This window comes from Cygnus olor, chromosome 3, assembly GCF_009769625.2.
Source record: "Cygnus olor isolate bCygOlo1 chromosome 3, bCygOlo1.pri.v2, whole genome shotgun sequence".
NCBI lineage: Eukaryota > Metazoa > Chordata > Aves > Anseriformes > Anatidae > Cygnus > Cygnus olor.
This window is the reverse complement of record NC_049171.1, coordinates 64564770-64584149: the sequence shown is the minus strand read 5'-3', so window position 1 is coordinate 64584149 and position 19380 is coordinate 64564770. Positions and strand designations below refer to the sequence as shown.

Below are 19380 nucleotides of genomic sequence, written 5' to 3'. Positions count from 1 at the left end.
TGAATGCAAGACCTGAAGAATGGTATTTCAGGAAAATCAAGACAATGGCTATCTGCAACATGTTCTTCTAAACATTTGCTGTTTATTACACCTTGTTTGCCACACTACTTGGACTGGCTACTTGCAGCAAAGTTGCTTTCAAAAGCAACAATAAGGGTTGACTACTGCAATTGCAATGCTCGTTGCAAAAAAATTAATTTGCTAAGAAATGTCAACTCAGTTAGGTAACGTGTCTAGCTACACAACAGCTTTTCAGACACATTTATAAAAGGTTATTTTACCTCTTTCATTACAGTATTCAAATTATAAATAACCAACCTAAGAAAGAACTACGGAGTGGGTGAAAAATACTTGATTTACAAAACTGTGCAATATCAAGGCACTATATTTAACCATCAGGATAAGGGAGAGAAGAGAAATGGATATATTCTGTACAAACTCAAATAATTTAATAGAAGAATCTAATCAAATTAAATCTGTAGGATTCTGCTGATGTGCTGAATACATTCAAAATATATGAAACTTTTTGTTCGGTGACAGCTTATAAGAAAAATATAGTTTTTTAATTTAAATACATTTCTAGTGTAATGGAAGTTTGCAACAGTTGCCATGTCACTCATGACAAAGCAGACATTACTAATGCATCGTTTAAGGAATAAATTCATTTCAGAAATTCAGAAAGAATGACAAAATTTCTGGTTCTTGTTACAGTAATATCTGAATAACCCCCACTGTACATGACCGGCAACTCTATCAGTTAGCAGTTCCCTTCTTGATACAGATGCAAACTTAAAGATGTTTCCACAATGAAAGTTCCTCAGTTTTGTTAAGAGAGCTTCAGTCCTTGAATGTTTTGTTTCAGATTGAGCAACTCTTTTTCTTGCCTTGTTTTCTCCAGTTTGAAGGCTAGCTTGTTGGCTTTCTTCTCCATTCTGCGTTCCTGTGCATATGAATAATTACAAATGTACAAAATAGAAAACACTGTAATTAATGGTTCCAGATCATGAGAACAGCAGCCACCTGGCCAACGATCTTATTTATGGCGTTATTTATTGGTAGTCAGATTAATCTGTATACCTCCAGAATTATCATTTTTAATTTGCTGAAGTTTCTAATATGCTGACAATTTCTGGTCCTAGATAAAACTAGTTTATCAATGTGGCCAATCCGATTTCCCATGTGTCTTTTGGAGATTTTTCATTTTCTGTGATATGAAACGTTACTAGTGTTTTCTTTGCTTCCCTAAATAATAGTGACATAAAAGGTCTCCTTCCAAAGTTACCTACGTAATAGTGGCCACAGTAACAGACCCCAAATTTCCATATAGGAAATTAGGATGGCAGAATTGTAACATTAGCCTTCTCTCTAGTTTTTTTGTTTGATCTTCTTTTGGAAAAAAGCAATAATTAGCCCTTCTGACCAGGAAATTTTACACATTAATTTCTAGACAAAAAAACAAAGGGGGTTTAAGGTTTGTAAGACAGAATTTTGAAGGTATAACACGTTTTCATAGGGTTTATTTAAAATAGGGCATACCTTTCGCTCCTCTTTTATTGCCTGTTTCCTGGCTTTGCGCTCCTCTTTGCTTTCGTTTTTGGAACGAGGCTGTGTTGATGCTCTTGGCAGGTCACTGTCATTAATCATCTGCATACGCTCAATCTGCTTAGCCGTGAGACCCTTCTGAGGCAAGACATGTAGAGGAATTCCAGTCTTCTGGGAAATCTTTATTGGTTTGGGCTAAAATAGAGAGTGCATATGCATTAATGACCCCCAGCTTTCTCTCCAGGAAGTGTAGACTGCACTGCCTTATCTGCACAGAATAAGATTAGATTCAGATTTGACAGTAATAAACATAGTACGAGGAACCTTGTATATTCTTCCCTCAGAAAGATGCACATTAATCTCAAAGTAAGAAATCAAACACACCTGTAAGCAGAACTTGTACCAGGGAACCAAAAAAAGTTTTCTCCCTTTACTTAAATATTACTGAAAAAGGACTTAAACAGGCATTTAATATTTTCTTTATTGGGTTTCAAGAGAAAGGTTTCCTTTAAAAATCACACAGCTAGGACATCCAGCTGTGCTCTACTTCTGATGGGGAGCTTCTGGAAGGCCAGAGAACTAGAGTACATTGTTTCAAATTGTAAAATGGAAATAGAAACCTATTTTCAAGAAAAAAACCTAATATGTGGTTTTAAGAAATAAATTACATAAAGTCGTATCACAGAGAGTGACAACTTACTTTCTTGTTAAGATTCTGCTTAGTTATTAAAGAAATTCTGAACTTCTAGTGATATAATCACCTAGGTCTTAGTCAGATTTCCCTCTAATATATTTTTGATTTTTTGTATATATCCAAACCCTTCTTCAGTGAAGAAGTAATACCAGAGGCCAATACCCTCCCCAACCTGTTTTTCTGCCTTCTTTTAAAAAGAGACATCCACTGAGAAAGCAATCATTTTTGTCTCAAGTTTTCCCAAGCCACATTGTTACCTTGAATAAGTTTAATGATTTTACCTTTGATGGCTCCATAATAAGCTTCGGATGATTATATAAGTTTGAATATGTACCTAGGTCACACACACAAAAAAAGTAGCAATGAAGAAATTAGACAAACATATTATGAACTGTAGTACTAGTTAGTCTTTGAAGGCATGAAGTTGCAAGAATTCAGTAATCTACATAAAAGCAATAGTTTTATTTAGCAAGAATTCTTGCTGCTGTGCTCCAGAAGCATATACTATTTTACCTCCAAAAATTGTTAGAAAAATTCCCAAATCACTTATCATTTACTTTGAAATCCTAGGAACAAATAAGAGAACTCCAAAATACTTACTCAAAATGGATTCACAATCCCACTTTTCTTTTGGTTCTTCAATAACTAGAGTTACTATTTCTTCTTTTTCTTCCTCACTTTCTTCATTTGGAGGAGAGTCTAAATCTTCACAGGGTTCAAGAGAATCCAATTTCACACAACTTTGAAGAATTCCAGAGAAAAACAGAGGCAAAAGAAAAAAAATGACCAAATTAATTTGACATTGGGAAGAAAAAAGGTTCACCTTTTCTTGAAAATGCGTAATTATGTAAAACCAGTCTTCCCTTAGTAAAACCCCAAGCCAAAAGCGAGCTATTCCTAATACAACTTGCAACAAAAATAAGCATCTCCAATACAAACTAAAACATGAGGCAAGAGACAGATGACAAAGTAATTACTCCTGCGTATCAAAAGCATCTGGCACAGAATATTTGTGACTGGAGGGAGGGCAGAGGATATACTTTATAGCTTGCAAGCACTGCAGTGCTAGAGGTAATTATGTACTCCACTAGTGACCAGTCGTACTTCACTACAAGGGACACATTACCTTTCACTCTCAATCAGGGAGCGCAAGGCTGATATGTGAACATTTAGACATTTAGCTCTGAGATAATATCGCTTGTTTTTAAGAGAAAGTGCATATACTGTGGAAATTCAGTACATCGGCATGGGGCTGCTTGGCTATGCTCCAGCTGCACGAGTAACAGTCACCTTTGAGTTTATAATCATGTAACTAGGTACACAGCGGAATCAATTGCATACCAGCAGTGAAAGGATATACTTAGCTACAGAGTCTGTTAAGTTTCTCCTTATAACTTAAAGTTTGTTTTTAAGTTACACTAAAAAGGGAAGAGTGCCTTTAGACATTACTTATACTAGACGTAATAAAATTATACAAAAGGAGCATAATGTCATATAAACCAACAAAATGTCTCCACTTAATTTCATCATCTACTAACTTCAGACTGATATTCAGCGACAAAAAAAAGGGATACTACTCAAATGAAAATGTTTTATTGTGGGATGCAACCTTCAAGTCCCTGCACAGGAAATATCATACCCAAATTTTCAGCACAAAGCTCCTATTACATAACTATGTATGCAGAGCAGTACTTCTGCGATTACGTACTTCTTTGCTTTCTCTTTGTAGTAATCATTCAAGACTTCCTGCAACCGAGTGTTGTCCGTGTTAATATAGCCTTCTAATTCCACATTATCCAAGGCTCCAATTTCATCTTCATCAAACTGTTCAAAAAACTAAAATAAAGAAGTGGATATCTTTAATTAGACCACACTCATCATTCAACTTGTTGGTAACTTAAAGAGTTAAACGTTTCTTTGTATTTGTCCCTTTTTCCTCTCCCCTCTCTCTTGCTGAACAATTACAAAACACATCTGTGGTAGGATTTCCTTCTTACTGATGATATTCTTTCATCATGGGAGTAACAAAGTTACTGCAAGATAATGTATATTTTTGAAAGATAACAGTCAGCTTCTGCAAAATGGTTCTTATTTTGATTCATTATCAACTGGTACATTAAAAAGCCTGTCACTGCTCAGAAAGAAAAGTTACACCCTATTTCCCCTGCTCTGACATCATTTCTTGAATGTATACTTGGCACAGTGGGGAGAATGGGTGAAAGAAGTGAATCTGCACCAGAAACTTATAATTTACTGTGTGGAATGGAGCCTCTCAGAGAGAAGTGTAACTACAACTGTGAACGCCGATTATAGTCACCAGAATAATTTAACTATATCAATGTTAGATCTTTTAATACTCAGTTAACACTGCAACCTATTTAACACAAGCCACTTAGCGCACACAATATTAAATGCGGAGCATCTGCAGGTAACGGCTGTTTTGAGGCCCCACCTACCAAAGGCAGGAAGAATTTGCACAGGCGTACAGGACACCACCGTATGGGACGAACCAAAGAAACGTTTAACACCCTTATGTTTAACAGTTACATTCCTGAGCTGCTTTACCTTCTCAAATCTGTCATCCAACAGGGTTAACTGCTCATTCCTTCTCATTACTGAAGATGTCATAGAATATTCTGTGAAACGACTCCTGGTTTCTTCTTGCATAAAAAGAAATTCTTTTCCCTGTCCATTAACCCCATCATCTGATAAAGGACCTTCTGAATCATAATCTTCATCATTACAACAACTATCCTTTTCATCACTGTCATCCTCCACATCTTCCCATTCATCGTCATCCTCAGCATCTGATCCCCTAAAGGAGAAGTATGAAACAGCTTTAGAATAATACACGGACCTTTCCACAACTCTGCCCAATGTTAAGTTATCTGATACAATTTGTCAACAACAGATTTAAGTTTTGAGAGGCAACGGTTTAAAAACTGATTATTCTCAAGCCAGTAAAAGAAAAAAAAAAAAAAACTAGCAATGAAAGTGTTGCCACAGTCAGCATAATACTACTTTTGCCTGAAAAATAAAAATGTTTCTGATAACTGTTAGATCACACATCTGTACACTGAGAGTAAGGTTATGTTTATGTTCTACTAAGTACGTCAAAGTGGAAAAAAATAATAGAACTAGTAAAATTTATCACTGCTCATAAAATGTTAAAGATACCAAAATAGAAACAATATGCAGTGGAGTATCACTTGAAACACTTCTAAAGGTCCTGGAAATACCAGTACTAATATTGATCAAGACTAACAGAAGTACTTTAAATGTGACAGATAGTATTGTTTTTATATACAGTTCAGGAAACCTATGATATACATCACATATGTAAACAACTACTTACAGTGTGTGAGCTCAAGGTCTCAAGGTCTCTTATCTTGGCTACCATGTGAAATTTTGATTTTTTAAGCTACTACCCACACAGTGCATGGAAATACATTATTCCTTTGACTTATATGTATTCAATTTGAAATCTGAAACCACTCTTGCTTCCTACAACACAACCACAAGAAATACCAAATAGTATCGTTCCTATTCACTTGTGACACAAACAGTTTTACGAAGCTGCACCTTTTCTTTAGTTCATTTGCTTGTAGAACAAAATCATCTTCCAGAATATTTTCTGGATTGTCAAAGTCAAAATCATCGTCAAGAGCTGCAACAATATCAGGGTCAAAATCCAGCCGTGGTCCTAGAAAGTTAAAAAGAAAAAGATGTCAGTATATAAGTTGCTGTGATATCATGAAGCTACCTTCCTGTATGAACAGCAATCCAAATAGATTGTTAATTTGCACTAGGAAAAGATTAAACTTAAGAGTCAAAATAACAAAACATTTGTAGATTTTATTCAAATTGCTAGGCAAATCACCACCCTCTTGTCAATTCTCCTCATTCAGAAATGTCTTAACCTTCCAAAAATGTATTTTTAATAGGAGAAATTTATTTTAATAGGAATCTCCTATTTTAATAGGAGACTTATAGGAGAAAAAATATCCAAATTAAGAGTACCGTATGACCAGTATATAACTGGCAGTGTGGAACTGCCAACCCTAGTTGGCTCCTACCCTCTGAAATCCCTTACTTTACAAAAGGTCAGAAAGCGTTTCTCTACTGCAATTAACAGAAATGTCTCTAGCACCCTGCTGTAAAGACAGAGAGAACAATCACAATTAATGACAAAGAAATAAGATAGCTCAAAAGTGAACGTTCAGTACAAACATACGTTCATAAAAAGCACACTTTAAGCCTGTAACACTGAAATTATAATAATGAAGCAAAGGAAACACCTTTCAGAATTTAAAAAGGGGAATTTTGAGTAAAAATCCAGTTCTGCACATGCATTCAAACAGATTGAGCAATAAATCAACAGCATTATGTACAGAGCATTGTTAGAACTATAAGACATTTCCCTGTTCATATCTGCTACATGATAGTAATAACTCATGGCTTTTTTCTCCTCTAAGCAATGCTGAGAAGCTAATTAGCATTGCCTCAGAGAAATAGGTCTCAAAGGGAAACATAGATCTCCTATAGATTATTCTTTATGTCTACTCATCAGTCAGTTCTAAAACAAGACTAGTAACACTGTAATCAAAGCCATAATCACCAAGTAGTACCTAGATGGCAACTCATGCTATAGAAAGGTAAAAGACTTAACGATACCTGAAACAGGAGCAGCTTTATTTAGTAAGCCCACATCCTCTTCAAATTCTGTGGCAAATACTGAGGAAGGCAACTTAATAGATGGAGCCTTAAAACAAAAAACAAACAGAATCCATACCACAATACACTTGCTCTCAGCTGAGCTCAACAACACGCAGATAATCATGTGACCAAAAGAAACTCTGTGAGCGCTACTTAAATATTACGACAAGCACTACTTTATTGGTGTCAAATTTTCAAAGTTATGCACTGAAAGCTAGGTAAAGTGTTGGCAGTATTCGTTCCCATATCAATATTCTCTAGGTACTGAGATGTATCCCTGAAGCTTTTTGAGGAATAGAAGGCACAACGAAGTTTTTAATTTTCTTTAGGAGAACATTAACATACATTTGAAATTACCACTTTATTGAAAGGCTTGCTAATGTGCACCTTTAAAGTAACTTTAAAATCTAATGCAGTGTCACCAAAGTGGACCTGAAAGGTACTTCTGACTAAGAACATCAGTTTGGACTAAAATTACAGTATTTTGTTAGACCAAACTCCCTCAATTAAAAGCGACTGACTGGCAACTGCGTACTTTATTGCTTAAAAGGACATTTCCCATTCCAACGCTACCCAGTTATGCCAGCAATAGAAAACTTCATTCATATCCTCTCTGGGTTTAGATACACTCCACTTAAAAAAAAAAAAAACAGGTTATATTAGCAGTACCCCATATTCCTAACTCCCAGAGCATTCAAAAGCTTTAAGATTCTTCAGAACAAATGCCAACCCCAGAGCAACACAATTTGTTCAACCAAATACGTCTGTAAGAGGTCAATACTCCATCAAGAAAAGCTTATCACGAGTACATAAGATATTTTAACACCATGGTAGCAACAGACCATCAACAGACCTTGGCTTGTCAACTTTTATTTTTACTTGTAGGAAAGTCTGACTGTGGATCAAGAGCATCCTTCATATATAGACCACAGCCACTATAACACCTGTTGAATATGACTAATTTGTCTACAGGCTGCTACTCTAAACAGTACAAAAATAAGATGATTAGTAGCAAAGTACAACTTACTGCAATTCGTTGAATTTCATCCTCTATGTGACCCTCACTTGTGATGATAATTCTGCTTTGCTGTCCACGCACAGAAGGGACAAGCTCCGAGGGACCAGAGGCTTCTTTCAGATGCTGCAAATAGTCATAGTCATCATCGAAGAAGACTCCATACTTCCGCTGCTCTTCTCTCCTCTGCTCATCATGACCCTTGGAATTGGAAGAAAAAATGCAATTAGTTATTTAATTCCACGTAAAACTTATTAGCAAAAAGGAAAGCAATGCATTCATTGACAATGCCTGAACTGCCCGAACCAACCAATCAAAAACAAACAAACAAACAAAAGACCACAACAACCAGCCTAATTCCTCCGTGCTGAAAACAGCTTGCAGAAAAAAAAAATATCAAAAGAGGCAGGAATAAAATTAGGCTTAAGGTATGGGTGAAGGTACATTGAAAAGGAAAACCCTGATTAAAAGAGCACTGGTTATGTTCACTTACACGAAAAAAATGCATTAGGAGTAAGAACTAGAGTTCTCTGAATTGGATCCAAGTGAACTTGGATCCAATTATGCTGACTCCACAGCAGTTCTTAGTCACCTCTCTGCTCATTATCCTAATGCACTGTAAATGAGAATGCTGTAACCATCTGCTTCAGCACTTAGATGCTGTCTGAGCAGGAACTTAAAGAACTTCTTCCATAAGCAGCAAAACTAACAAAGCCTGTTTTTTCCAGGCTGGGCTGGTCAATCTTTGTAGATACGAATATATTTTAAAACAGAAATAAAGCACTGTCAGTTAGTCCTCCTTAACCCATCAGACAGTAACTCACAACTATCCAATCCCTGCAACATGTCCTTCTTTTTAATGAGCTGGACTAAACAATATCTCCTTTCAGGCTACGGGTTTGAATTGTACGATTGTGTAGCACTTTTCCCTCCTGCAGCACTTCTTATCTGAACGAACCCCAACGTTAAAAGCAAACGTTTACTTTCTGGGCAGGCAGCAGAACTCTCTGTGGCGCGGTATCATCAGCAGCGAGCGGGTCCCTCTGACTCCTGTGCACTAGGTGAAACGTTACAGCTTTCTTCTTCTCTATGAAGGGCTTCTTCTTCTTGTGAGGCTGCAGGAGGACATTTGGTTAATCACCGCTAAAACATGAAAGATAAGCACGGCCCCCTCAGCGCTGCCGCGGGCCCGAGGCTCCCCCCGGCCGGGCCGTTGGGGGGCCGTTGGGGGGCGGCACGCGCCCCCCCCCCCGCCCGGCGCTCACCATGGCGGCCCGGCCCCGGCCCCCTCACGCTCACGCGGACCCGGCCTCAGCACGGCCGAGCGGCGGCCTCCGGTTTGGCACCAACCACCGGCCGAAAGGGGGGGACCAGATACGGTGCCACTAGGGAAAAGGTGTGATTTTCCCTCAAGTAACAACAACGACAAGCTTTCTCGGAACAAAATTGATATTTAAATTGAGAGTGAGCTCCTTAAACGCATAAAGGGCACGTGGCCAACCTCCACAGACACACCCTCCCCAGCTCCCCCCCCCCAGTTAGCGGGGAGTGGTTCCGCCCGCGGGCGGGCCGCAATGGCGGATGGCGGTGGGGCGGGCCAACGGGCCAGGCGCAAGCGCAGTCGCGGGAGGGCGGTGGCGGAGGAAGGGGCCGGAGCGGGCTATCGAGGGGGCGTGGCTACCCGCCACAGGGGCGTGGCGATCCACAGAGGGGGCGTGGCGATCCACCGAGGGGCGTGGCGTATCGATCGGGCCCCGCCCCCCGTCGCACCTATTCGGAGCGGTGCGGAGCAGGGCGGGGCGGGGCGGAGCCCCGTGCCCCGGCGGGGCTGGGGGGGCTTGGTGTGCACGGGGGGGGGGGGGGGTTATTTCCCGTGGGGGGGGGGCGCCCGCTTGGGGACGGCCGAGCTCTGCTGTGCTAAGGCAAAAAAATAAACAAATAAAAAATAAAAAGTGAACAAAAAGCCCTGCCCCTCCCCTCCCGGCTCAGCTTCCCCAGCCCGTGGGGGGCAGCGGGGTGCTGGCAGCCATCCCCAAGGCCCCTCAGGAACCGTGGTGTGCCCCGAACCTGGCCCAGGGGCACGGCAGCTTTCACTCTCAGCTCTGTTGCTCACCATGTGTGCCACAAGCACGAGTTAAAGTTACCTCTCTGGTATTTTAGGCCTCAGGGTTTTCTGCCCTACCTCGTAACCCCACGCTGTGTCTCCTGCCCGCACGCGCCTCCCACAAGCGCGTGAGGGAAGGCACTGTGCTGCGTGCTGCGTTCAAAACAATAGGCCCCCTTATCACGAGAGGCTGATAGTGTATGTGAACAGTGATATATCTGGAAATTAGTTTTAAAACTGAGAGATTAGGAGTAACAAACAGCATACGGGCTCCTTTGCTGATCCCTAAGGCTGAGTCACCTCGTTCCAATGGGCTTCGGATTTATCAAAACCCCAAATTTAATACCGTTTGTACGTGAAATTTGCGTGAGGGTGTCTCTCAGATGGCGACTCCACCTACGTGTCTGTTTTCACCAAAGCCCTACAAGGCCATATATCCCCCTGCACGCTGCCAGGCACCTCTGCTCAGGCACCTTGCAGGCTCAACACATCAAAAAGCACCTCACGGCAGAGGCACTACTGCCCAAAAAGCACTGTGCTGGAAGTCCGCCTTTATCGTTATCAACAATTTGCCTTCCATGTCAGAAAATCCATACTAGTAATTTTTCTCTTAGTTCTTGCAAAGCAAAAGGTATTACGAAGTAATTACAGAGTGAAAGTTGCTATCCATCGCTTTGAAGGCCTGGCAGGCAGGCTGCAGGCTAGGCCAGCCCTCAGCTCTGCAGAGCAGACTTGTCTGGATGCTGTAGGTGGGATTGTGGTGCTGACCTGATGTCAATGAAGTTATTCCACTCAGATTGCTGATAAATTAACATCTGAAGCTGGGAGCATAAATTAGGCCTCTGAACCACCAAGCTACAACACTAACTTTGTATTTTTGACATATCTCCACTTTGAACGCAACTCTGCAGGAGTACACCACCAACAACAGAGCTACCAGGTATGATCGAAGGACTCCCAAAGTTTCAGGGAAGGTTTCAGGAACTTTTTTTCATTTCATTTCCATGCAGAGTGACTTTTAATTCAATCTCTGGAGATTGCTTCCCAGCAAGAAACTGCTTTCTGAATTTAACTCCATTACACATACCCATGTGCTTGCCGGAAGATTCAAGAACAGAAATGTTTTCTGTAAAGATTTTCTGAACAATTTTATTGAGGTAATTTTCTTCATTTTATATTTACTTATATTCATTCATATATATCTGTAAGTCAAAGCTAAACACTTGTCTAAGGCACTTGGAACTGTGCACAGCAGAGTATCCTACAGTACTGTACAACTAGGCAGCACACATTTTTTTGCTTGTGAAATAAAAACACCATAAAAGAAGCATAGTCTATGCCCTGTATAAAAAAAGATAGTACATATTCTATTTTTCAGATAACAATATTGGAATATATTTGTGTGTGTGTATGTGTTTATAAGTACATACTACCATACAGATAAAACCTCAAGAAGCAGCTATGATTTGTAACATTTCCAGTTATTTACATTCACAAATATCCATACACCTGTGTAAAATGCAGTATCAGACCAGCTACTTCTTTAGAGTTACCAATCACTTTAGGTCAAACAGCTAAAATACAAGTAAATGCATTAATTTTATAATTGTTATTTAAAATACTGCATAAGCTGAAAAGTTTGGGAGTATTGATTCCCCATAGCCTCCCATCTTTTGAAAGTCATTGAACATGTGGAAAGTACATTTCAAAAGGCCAGCAATTCTAATTTGCTAACATTTCAGGTACATTTTTTATAGTCATCAATAACTATCCAGCGTGATGGGCAGGGGGGGAATCACGTCAGGAATTTTGTTTGCTTTATTTTACTTGTAAATGGGAACATCTAGTGAAGCTCAAGCAGATTACTTTGAGCATAGTTAGTTTCTATTTTTAATCATATTAATAAAAACATTAAAGAACTGGCCCGATGCCTGTTGGTAGGTGACACTCTCCATTACATGCTGCAAAATAATAGTTCCAATGAATTCCCGTGAAAAGGCAGTACGACCAAAATTTCATCTCAGGCAATTGTAGCCACAATCCTGCTCACAGTAAATTCAGCACGTAGAAACCTCCTGGCTTTACCAGACCCTCCAAAGACCCTGCTGGAGCTGAACCACCAGCGCCTGCGGTGGATGGGTCGCCCAGCCCTCGGACCGGCGTCACCTCTGAGAGGTGCCCTCGCAGACTGGAGTGAGAGTTGAGTGCACAAGGATGCTCAGTACTGAGCAGTGCCCTGGGCCTGGCCGTCAGCTGCAGCTCTGCCACAGAAAACAGAGATTCTTGAAAGCCCCTTTTTTAAGGTAAAGGTGGGTCTATGAAACATGGCATATTAATACTGCTTTACAGAGTAAAGCATTTGGACGTGATGGTCTTTGTAGGTCCTTTCCAACTGAACTATTCTATTCTATTCTATTCTATTCTTCGAGCAATTGCTGTATAAAAAACTGGAAAGGGACATAAACTTGAGCCACCTCCACACCCTTCCCACCCCAAATCATCCAGATGCCCGTTGAGACAATCCATTGACATCTTTTAGTTTTGTTTAAAATCATACCAGCTAAAATAATTGTCCAAAACACAGTATTTCTTTAATTCCAAAATTTATACAAGTTTACAAATCAATATACCACCACACAAAGTAGTGAAAGGAAGAGAAGATATGTTTAGAAACATTTTACTATAACAATGCTCAAATGTGGTTAAATTTGACATAGTATTGCAAGACTTTTTATATAAAGAACTAATGATTGAACAAGGAGATACAGAGAATACCATTAATTTCTTTGTTCCTATCCAATGCAATATTTAGCTTCTAGAAAACAATGAAATATTGGTGAAATGGCATATCTAGTTCGTATGAGCTCTATTTCCATTAAAATCCTGAAACAAGATGGGAACACTGACAAAATGAAACAAGACCTTATTAATCATTAAAGTTAATAAATAGAAACCTGTCAAAACATTACAGTGAAATATGTTTTTACTCTGTTCCTCCCTTTTTCTATATAGATACACTTCCATATTTTTTCCAGGTGCCTGTTAAACAGAAACTTTGATGTGTTCTGGGGAATTTACGTTTCTTTTTATTTGACCCTTGAAATATTTTAGTATCAACCTAATAAAAACTTTTGGAATTGCTTTTATTTTTGTTGTCCATCAAAAGCTAGGTCCCAGCAGTGAGTATTGCACTGAGCTTTGTACAATAAAAATACAGATAGCAACACTAATGGAGCTAAATGTGAGAGCTCCTAAAGGCAGGAGGCAAGTTTATTCTGTTTTTTCACCCTGAGTATGTTCACAGCAGCGGCACAGGTCTTAACTCCATGAGATACAAATGAAAAATGATGATGTGAAAGCAGTAAATATCGCAGTCCCGGTATACCTGGCAACTTAATGCACAAATGTAGGCTTCGAGCTTGGTTTACGTTACGATGAAAGCATTAGCATGCACGTGAGGAGAAGGGCTCACGCTCTTGTCCCTACTTTGGACGCCAGCAGTGCTCAGACAGGGGGTCCTTGGGGTGCAGGCTGTGGGGCACCCAGGCTGCCATGGCCCAGCCTGGCCTGATTAAACACGATGTTTTAATCATCTGTTCTGTGATGATACAAAACTGGGGCTCAGGCCGTATTTATAACCAGGCAGAGAGCTGCCCAAAGTACCGCCCCGCAGCAAGGAGCAGGCTGAGCTGTAGGAAAATGATAAATCCAGCAACTAAATGCAGCCTTGCAGACCTGCAAGTGGCTGTGAATACATTCAGTGATTTGGAAGAGTCACAGCTCCTGGTCCTACATCATTTCAAACCACTGCTTGAAATAGATTTTAGCTTAAATAATTACTGGCATTTAGCCTTTTTTTTTTTTTTTCCCCTACTTTTTGACTCTGCACATTTATCACATTTCAAGAAACTTCAAATACTCTATTTTTCATTTGAAAGAACAGATTTCAACTATAAGGACTAACTATAAGGACTTTCATGCTACCTGAAAGTAGACAGAGATCCTAGAACCATTTCAATTGGTCTTGTGAAGAACAAATTAGGATTTGCCTAAGCATCCATTCCCCTACACCTACAGCTGCAATGCACAATCATGCCAATAAACATGACCCAGGGGGTGGGTTCAGAAACCACAGTTTCTGGTCACTCGTTTTCTCTTGCGTGGGTGCAGACATCTGAGTTCACATCTGACTTTGTGGAACATAGGTATGTGTGTAAGGTTTCTCACATGTTTTGGATGACATTTAAATGAACCGTCCAATCACATAAAAATTAACATGTTGATCTCTTTTAGCCAGCTCGACAGTACTACTTGTTGCATGAGAAGTGCTGTTTTTTTCTTTGCCCTTTCTACATCTTCTAATTTTTTTCCACGAGGACTGCTCACTCAGGAGTTTCTCAGAACTTGTCCCGATTTTTCCCTGCTGACTGGCATGCAGCATCATGGAGAGTTAGTTACATCACATATTCTTTCCAACAGGCTCTTGTAGCAACTTGAAGATGTTTGAAATCAATTCAGAGGACCAGGAGATATAGTAGAAGCTCTGCTTTAGGCAGGTCAATAAGGTAAAGCAAACTTGCTTCATAGTAACATACCAAAATCTCACTTTTTATTGCATGGGTAACACTTTACAGTTGTTGCTGTCCTGCCAGTTGATACTTAGAATATAAAAATAATATGTACAATTCTAAGCCTGTGCATGAGTACAATACACAATGGATAGTTTATAGTTCTGATTCTGCATATATACTACATTTTTACATAAGTCCCAATAAAGGCAACTCTTTTTGTCCAGTTACATACATTTGCTTAAGTAGTTGGATGAACCACGGGCCAAAGAATGCATCTGATTATCATGGAAGTATTAAGAAATTACATGAGAAATAAAGGATAACTCAGCATCTCCAGCCAGGCCAGTACCCTGCCTGTAGCAATGGCTTGTAGTGAATACTTTTTTTTTTTTTTTAAAAAAAAAAGAAACCAGGAAGAGGATAGCCTAAGTGATGCCTCACCTATGTATCCTCATGCCTTATGGCAAAACACAGCTTGAGAATGCCTGTGCCAGAAGTTGTATCCTCATCGCTGTGTCTTAGTTCTGAAATGAGAAGGCAGCATGTTTCTTGCTGTCCGTGTTCCTGGTCTGGTGTGGAGGAATGTCTTCTTGTAATGTCACTTGGTTCACTTCATCCTAGTAGCCTAACAAATGTTAGTTCACTTCTGTAGCCCTTGCATACCCTGGCATGTCAGTGGAATAGCTATCTTTTGTCAAGTTTATATGGTCTGACCTGACCTTGGCCAAAGCTATTGGTCTGTGCCCCAGCCATCTTTCTGCCTTGCGTATCTTTGCTACTTCCAAATGTTTGAAAGTGATTAAGGCAGCACTAATGTCTACTTAATTGTTCCAACTTGTTTTCTTTGAAGTATTGTGTTTTATACTTAAAAGTCAACATAGTAGACCTTTATAGGATTTTGGACACACACTTCCAAACTTGGCAACAAAAAAAAGAAGCCTTAAGCAGAAGAATTATTTATTAAGTGCTAGTGTAAGTTTTTAAGTTTGGTCTTCAAATTCTAAAAATAAGAATAAGGATTCTACCAGAATTGCTGACAAACCTTCACTCTAATGGCCTGATCATTTCTGTATAATTTAGTGCCAAAGAATACATTTTCACTGCTTCCTTGATGTCAAAGTGGTGTTTCTATATTTATAAAATGATGGGCCATGCAGAAGCTGAACTCTTTTCTGCAAATGGAATCCTAATGCCTCTTATTGATTCCATTAAAAAAGGAAGGTGCTCGTCCCTCATCTTTGCTACAAGCAAGTAGATGGCTATTTTATTTGGTTATTGATATTTTTGGATTGTACGTCATTGCATTTTTACTAAGATGTAAGCGATCCTAACAGTTATATAAATCTGTTGTGTTTTCTTTAAAGGTTTGTCAAATCATTTAAAAATAATAGGATGCCAGCTGTTGGAAAGCACTCTCCTGTTACTTCAAGTGCTCTTTACTAAAATAATCCACCACATTTATGCAAACCTGATCTTGCTGTAAATATCAGTAAAGAGGAAGATCTAATTAAAGCAACTAAATTGCCTTCCTGCCTTTAGGCTGACATCTAAAACAACAAAATCATCAATTCTATAACGTAAAAACATTCCACATGAATCTACTGCAGGTTCTGAGGTAAGAATCACATCTACACAGACCTTTTATTGCCTGAAAAAGAAATACTTACACTTCATAATTAAAAAACTAAACAGGGCACATAAAAGACAAAAATAAATTGTAATATGTACACACATTAGAAAGGATAAATAGCATATATATTGTAATACTGCATTAAATGTATGTATATGTGAATTCCAGAACCCCCCCCCCCAAATGTTGTGTACATTAATTCAAAGGATAAATAAGTGCTAATATATGACAGAGAATTCCTTAGTGTAAACAACGCCACAGGCTTTTTAATAGGCTTTTGTGCCAACTTACAAAAAGCATGTATTGCCTTTCACACTCCATACCACTTAATTTGAATAGCACTGTCTTCACATACACAATTTCAAGATAGTATAAAAAATTATGGATCTAAGAAGCATTCTTCACACTGAGCAACAACAGGCTGCAGACGCTCTAAGGATTTTCGGTTAGCTTTCATGAGACTGCGGGCTGAAGACACACTGATTCCCCTGCGAGTCCTTCCTAAAAGCAGTGCAAGGGTTCTTACATGTAAAACATCACATCAGCAATCACTGCTCAAACCTGCCGGTAAGGACTTCTGTGCCCCATTCCAATTCTGAGTTTGGACTCACACTAGCGTGATGTTGAAGCTGCCACTACTGCCTGCCATAGGTGCAGAAGATAACGATCCCTCTGGTTTGAATGACAAATGACAGGTGGAAAGGAGTGTTTCTAAACACGAATCGCTTCATTGCATTCATAGTGTCGCATGTCCTTTGTCCTTCGAATCCTGTTTACGTATTTCCGAGGATCCAGAGCACATCAACATTAAAAAATGAAAAATATATGACTTGTTGTTCTGTATGAACATTCAATGTATTTTCTTGAAGCATGCTCATCAGGATTTTAAAAAAGACATCTGAGTTATAATAGGACTAATTTCTGGCAACTGTATTTACTGGCACCAGAGAAAATTACAGTTCTTCACTAAGTACTGATGACATGAGGACTTGTGGCTTTCTGTCTTTCTCAGACAGGCTGTAGCCACTAAAAACTACATGCACAGCTGCTCATACTCTCCTTTTTTTTTTTTCTTTTAAATGATTCCTCCCACTGGCCAAGTGCATCCCTATGCAGTGCCACCCACCCCGCTGCTCTCTGCTGACTGACAAGGGAAATCTCTCCCCCTGCTCTCCCAGTCCTTCTCATGCTCCCCCCTGAGTTACCCTCAGTCACAATGCCACAAGCTCTGATGAGATCTTGGCCGTAGGCTCTCAAGCGATTGTCTTCTGCTCTTCCTGACTTGTCAAGCTCCGAGGAAAAAGGCCATCAACTTGTCTCTGTGGGCTGGCCACAGGACCATGCTCTGTCTTAGCATCGAGATGTATCTTTGTTAAAACAAACACTTCATATAGGTTCTGCTCCTAGTCAAATCATTTGTTCATTGATAAAGACAAGGGCCACATCCTTCATTAACCTCAGGGCAAGCTGCAAGACACGCTCACGCTCAGTCAAGTTCCAGTGCAATCTCGGGTCGTCAGGACGCAATGATTTCCCCAAAGAAAATTGTTACATGAAAGATGGGATGTGGTCGAACAATTATGGACGATGAAACCTGAAATGATAAACCATTCAGAATTATATTTCTGCAACTGACACAGGGCTATGGTGAGGCTCAGGTGCTGGCATATGTCTGCCCATACCATAATTACCTGTGCAACCTGCTATAGGGAATCTGCTTTGGCAGGGGGGTTGGACCCGATGATCTCTGGAGGTCCCTTCCAACCCCTACAATTCTGTGATTCTGTGATACTCGAGGCCACACCTCGAGTACGGTATTGAGCTTTAGGCCCCTCACTACAAGAAGGACATTGAGGCCCTGGAATGGATCCAGAGAAGGGCTACAAGGCTGGTGAAGGGCCTGGAACACAAGTCCTGTGAGGAGCGGCTGAGGGAGCTGGGGGTGTTTGGTCTGGGGAAGAGAAGGCTCAGGGGAGACCTTATTGCACTCTACAACTTCCTGAAGGGAGGTTGTGATGAGGAGGGGGTCGGCCTTTTCTCCCAGATAACTAATGATAGGACTCAAGAAAATGGCCAAAAGTTGAGCCAGGGGAGGTTTAGATTGGATATCAGGAAAAACTTTTTCTCTCAGCGTGGTCAGGCGCTGTAACGGCCTGCCCAGGGAGGTGGTGGAGTCACTGTCCCTCGCAGTGTTCAAGAAGCGCCTGGACGAGGAGCTACGAGATATGATTTAGTAGCTTAGTGAGTAGTATTGGTGACAGGAAGACAGTTGATGATCTTGTAGGTCCTTTCAAACCTTATGTTTCTATGATTCACCTGTTACTATGGTCCCTAGCACAGCTTTGCTTGGGTCAACCACCGCTCTTCCAGATACTGCCTCGGCATGGCAGGGTGAGCGCAGGCCAAGGGGCAGACTGGACATGGGAGGACACTATGATAACTCGCCTGGTGGTGGTGGGGAAGAGGTTAGCCCCAGGAATTCAAGCCATGCCAAGCCTGCTGGCCTTAGGGCTGGAGAAGAGCTTCCAGTTCGCTTTGTTTACCAGCACAGCCTGAGTCACGTTGCATGTACTATTTGGAGATACTGTCAGTAAATCAGAAAAGCCTTGCTGAGCCATAAAACTTAACTTTCCGTATTTCAATCCTTCTGCCAAATAAGGCTAACATAATATTTAGATTTTTTTTTTAAATAAGAAACAGATTTTATAGCACTGCAGATGCTTTTTTCCTATTTTTGCCAGCTGTGGCAGATAAAGGCCCAAATACACCTTGCCGTTTTTTTTTTTTAGAGTTTTAGATAAGGCATATACATCACTCCAGATTACCTGTATGAAGGACAGAGAGACATGGGTTGCACCAAGGGTGTCACCAATCTTTTCTAGAATAAGTTGGGAGCCTACAGCAACAGCACTTCTAACTTAGCTTAAACAGAGTGAATCCAAGAGGGAGACGAAGGAGGGTGCTGATACCAGGTGCTCAGTGTATCCATTACCAGATTTCTAAATCCGTTTAAATGGTTTTAAAAGTGCGTGTGTCCATGGAGGAGTAAAAGGTGCATCAACTTTAAGACAGAACAGTTAATGATCCACCTACCACAGTGGGTTTATG

The 19380-nt window shown here is 40.2% G+C and overlaps 2 protein-coding genes across 6 annotated transcripts in view; both read right to left on the bottom strand.

Annotated features, from left to right (window-relative positions):
• Positions 1 to 62: 62 nt before the first annotated feature.
• On the bottom strand, positions 63 to 9488 carry LTV1 (LTV1 ribosome biogenesis factor). The gene is made up of 11 exons (XM_040551985.1): positions 9233 to 9488; positions 8951 to 9082; positions 7980 to 8168; positions 6911 to 6998; positions 5819 to 5939; positions 4802 to 5051; positions 3945 to 4072; positions 2837 to 2976; positions 2518 to 2570; positions 1537 to 1737; positions 63 to 940 (listed from the first exon to the last, which is right to left on the bottom strand). The coding sequence occupies exons 1-11, from the start codon at positions 9233 to 9235 to the stop codon at positions 827 to 829; spliced, it is 1419 nt and encodes a 472-aa protein (XP_040407919.1). The 5' UTR covers positions 9236 to 9488; the 3' UTR covers positions 63 to 826.
• A 3152-nt stretch (positions 9489 to 12640) lies between these two features.
• The window catches only part of PHACTR2 (phosphatase and actin regulator 2), a 138117-nt gene continuing 131377 nt past the window's right edge, over positions 12641 to 19380 (bottom strand). For all 5 annotated transcript variants that reach the window (XM_040553358.1, XM_040553354.1, XM_040553357.1 and 2 more), the window contains one exon: positions 12641 to 17866. In XM_040553358.1, coding sequence (XP_040409292.1) covers positions 17851 to 17866 — 16 coding nt within the window. In that variant the 3' untranslated portion in view covers positions 12641 to 17850. The remainder of the gene's footprint in view (positions 17867 to 19380) is intronic.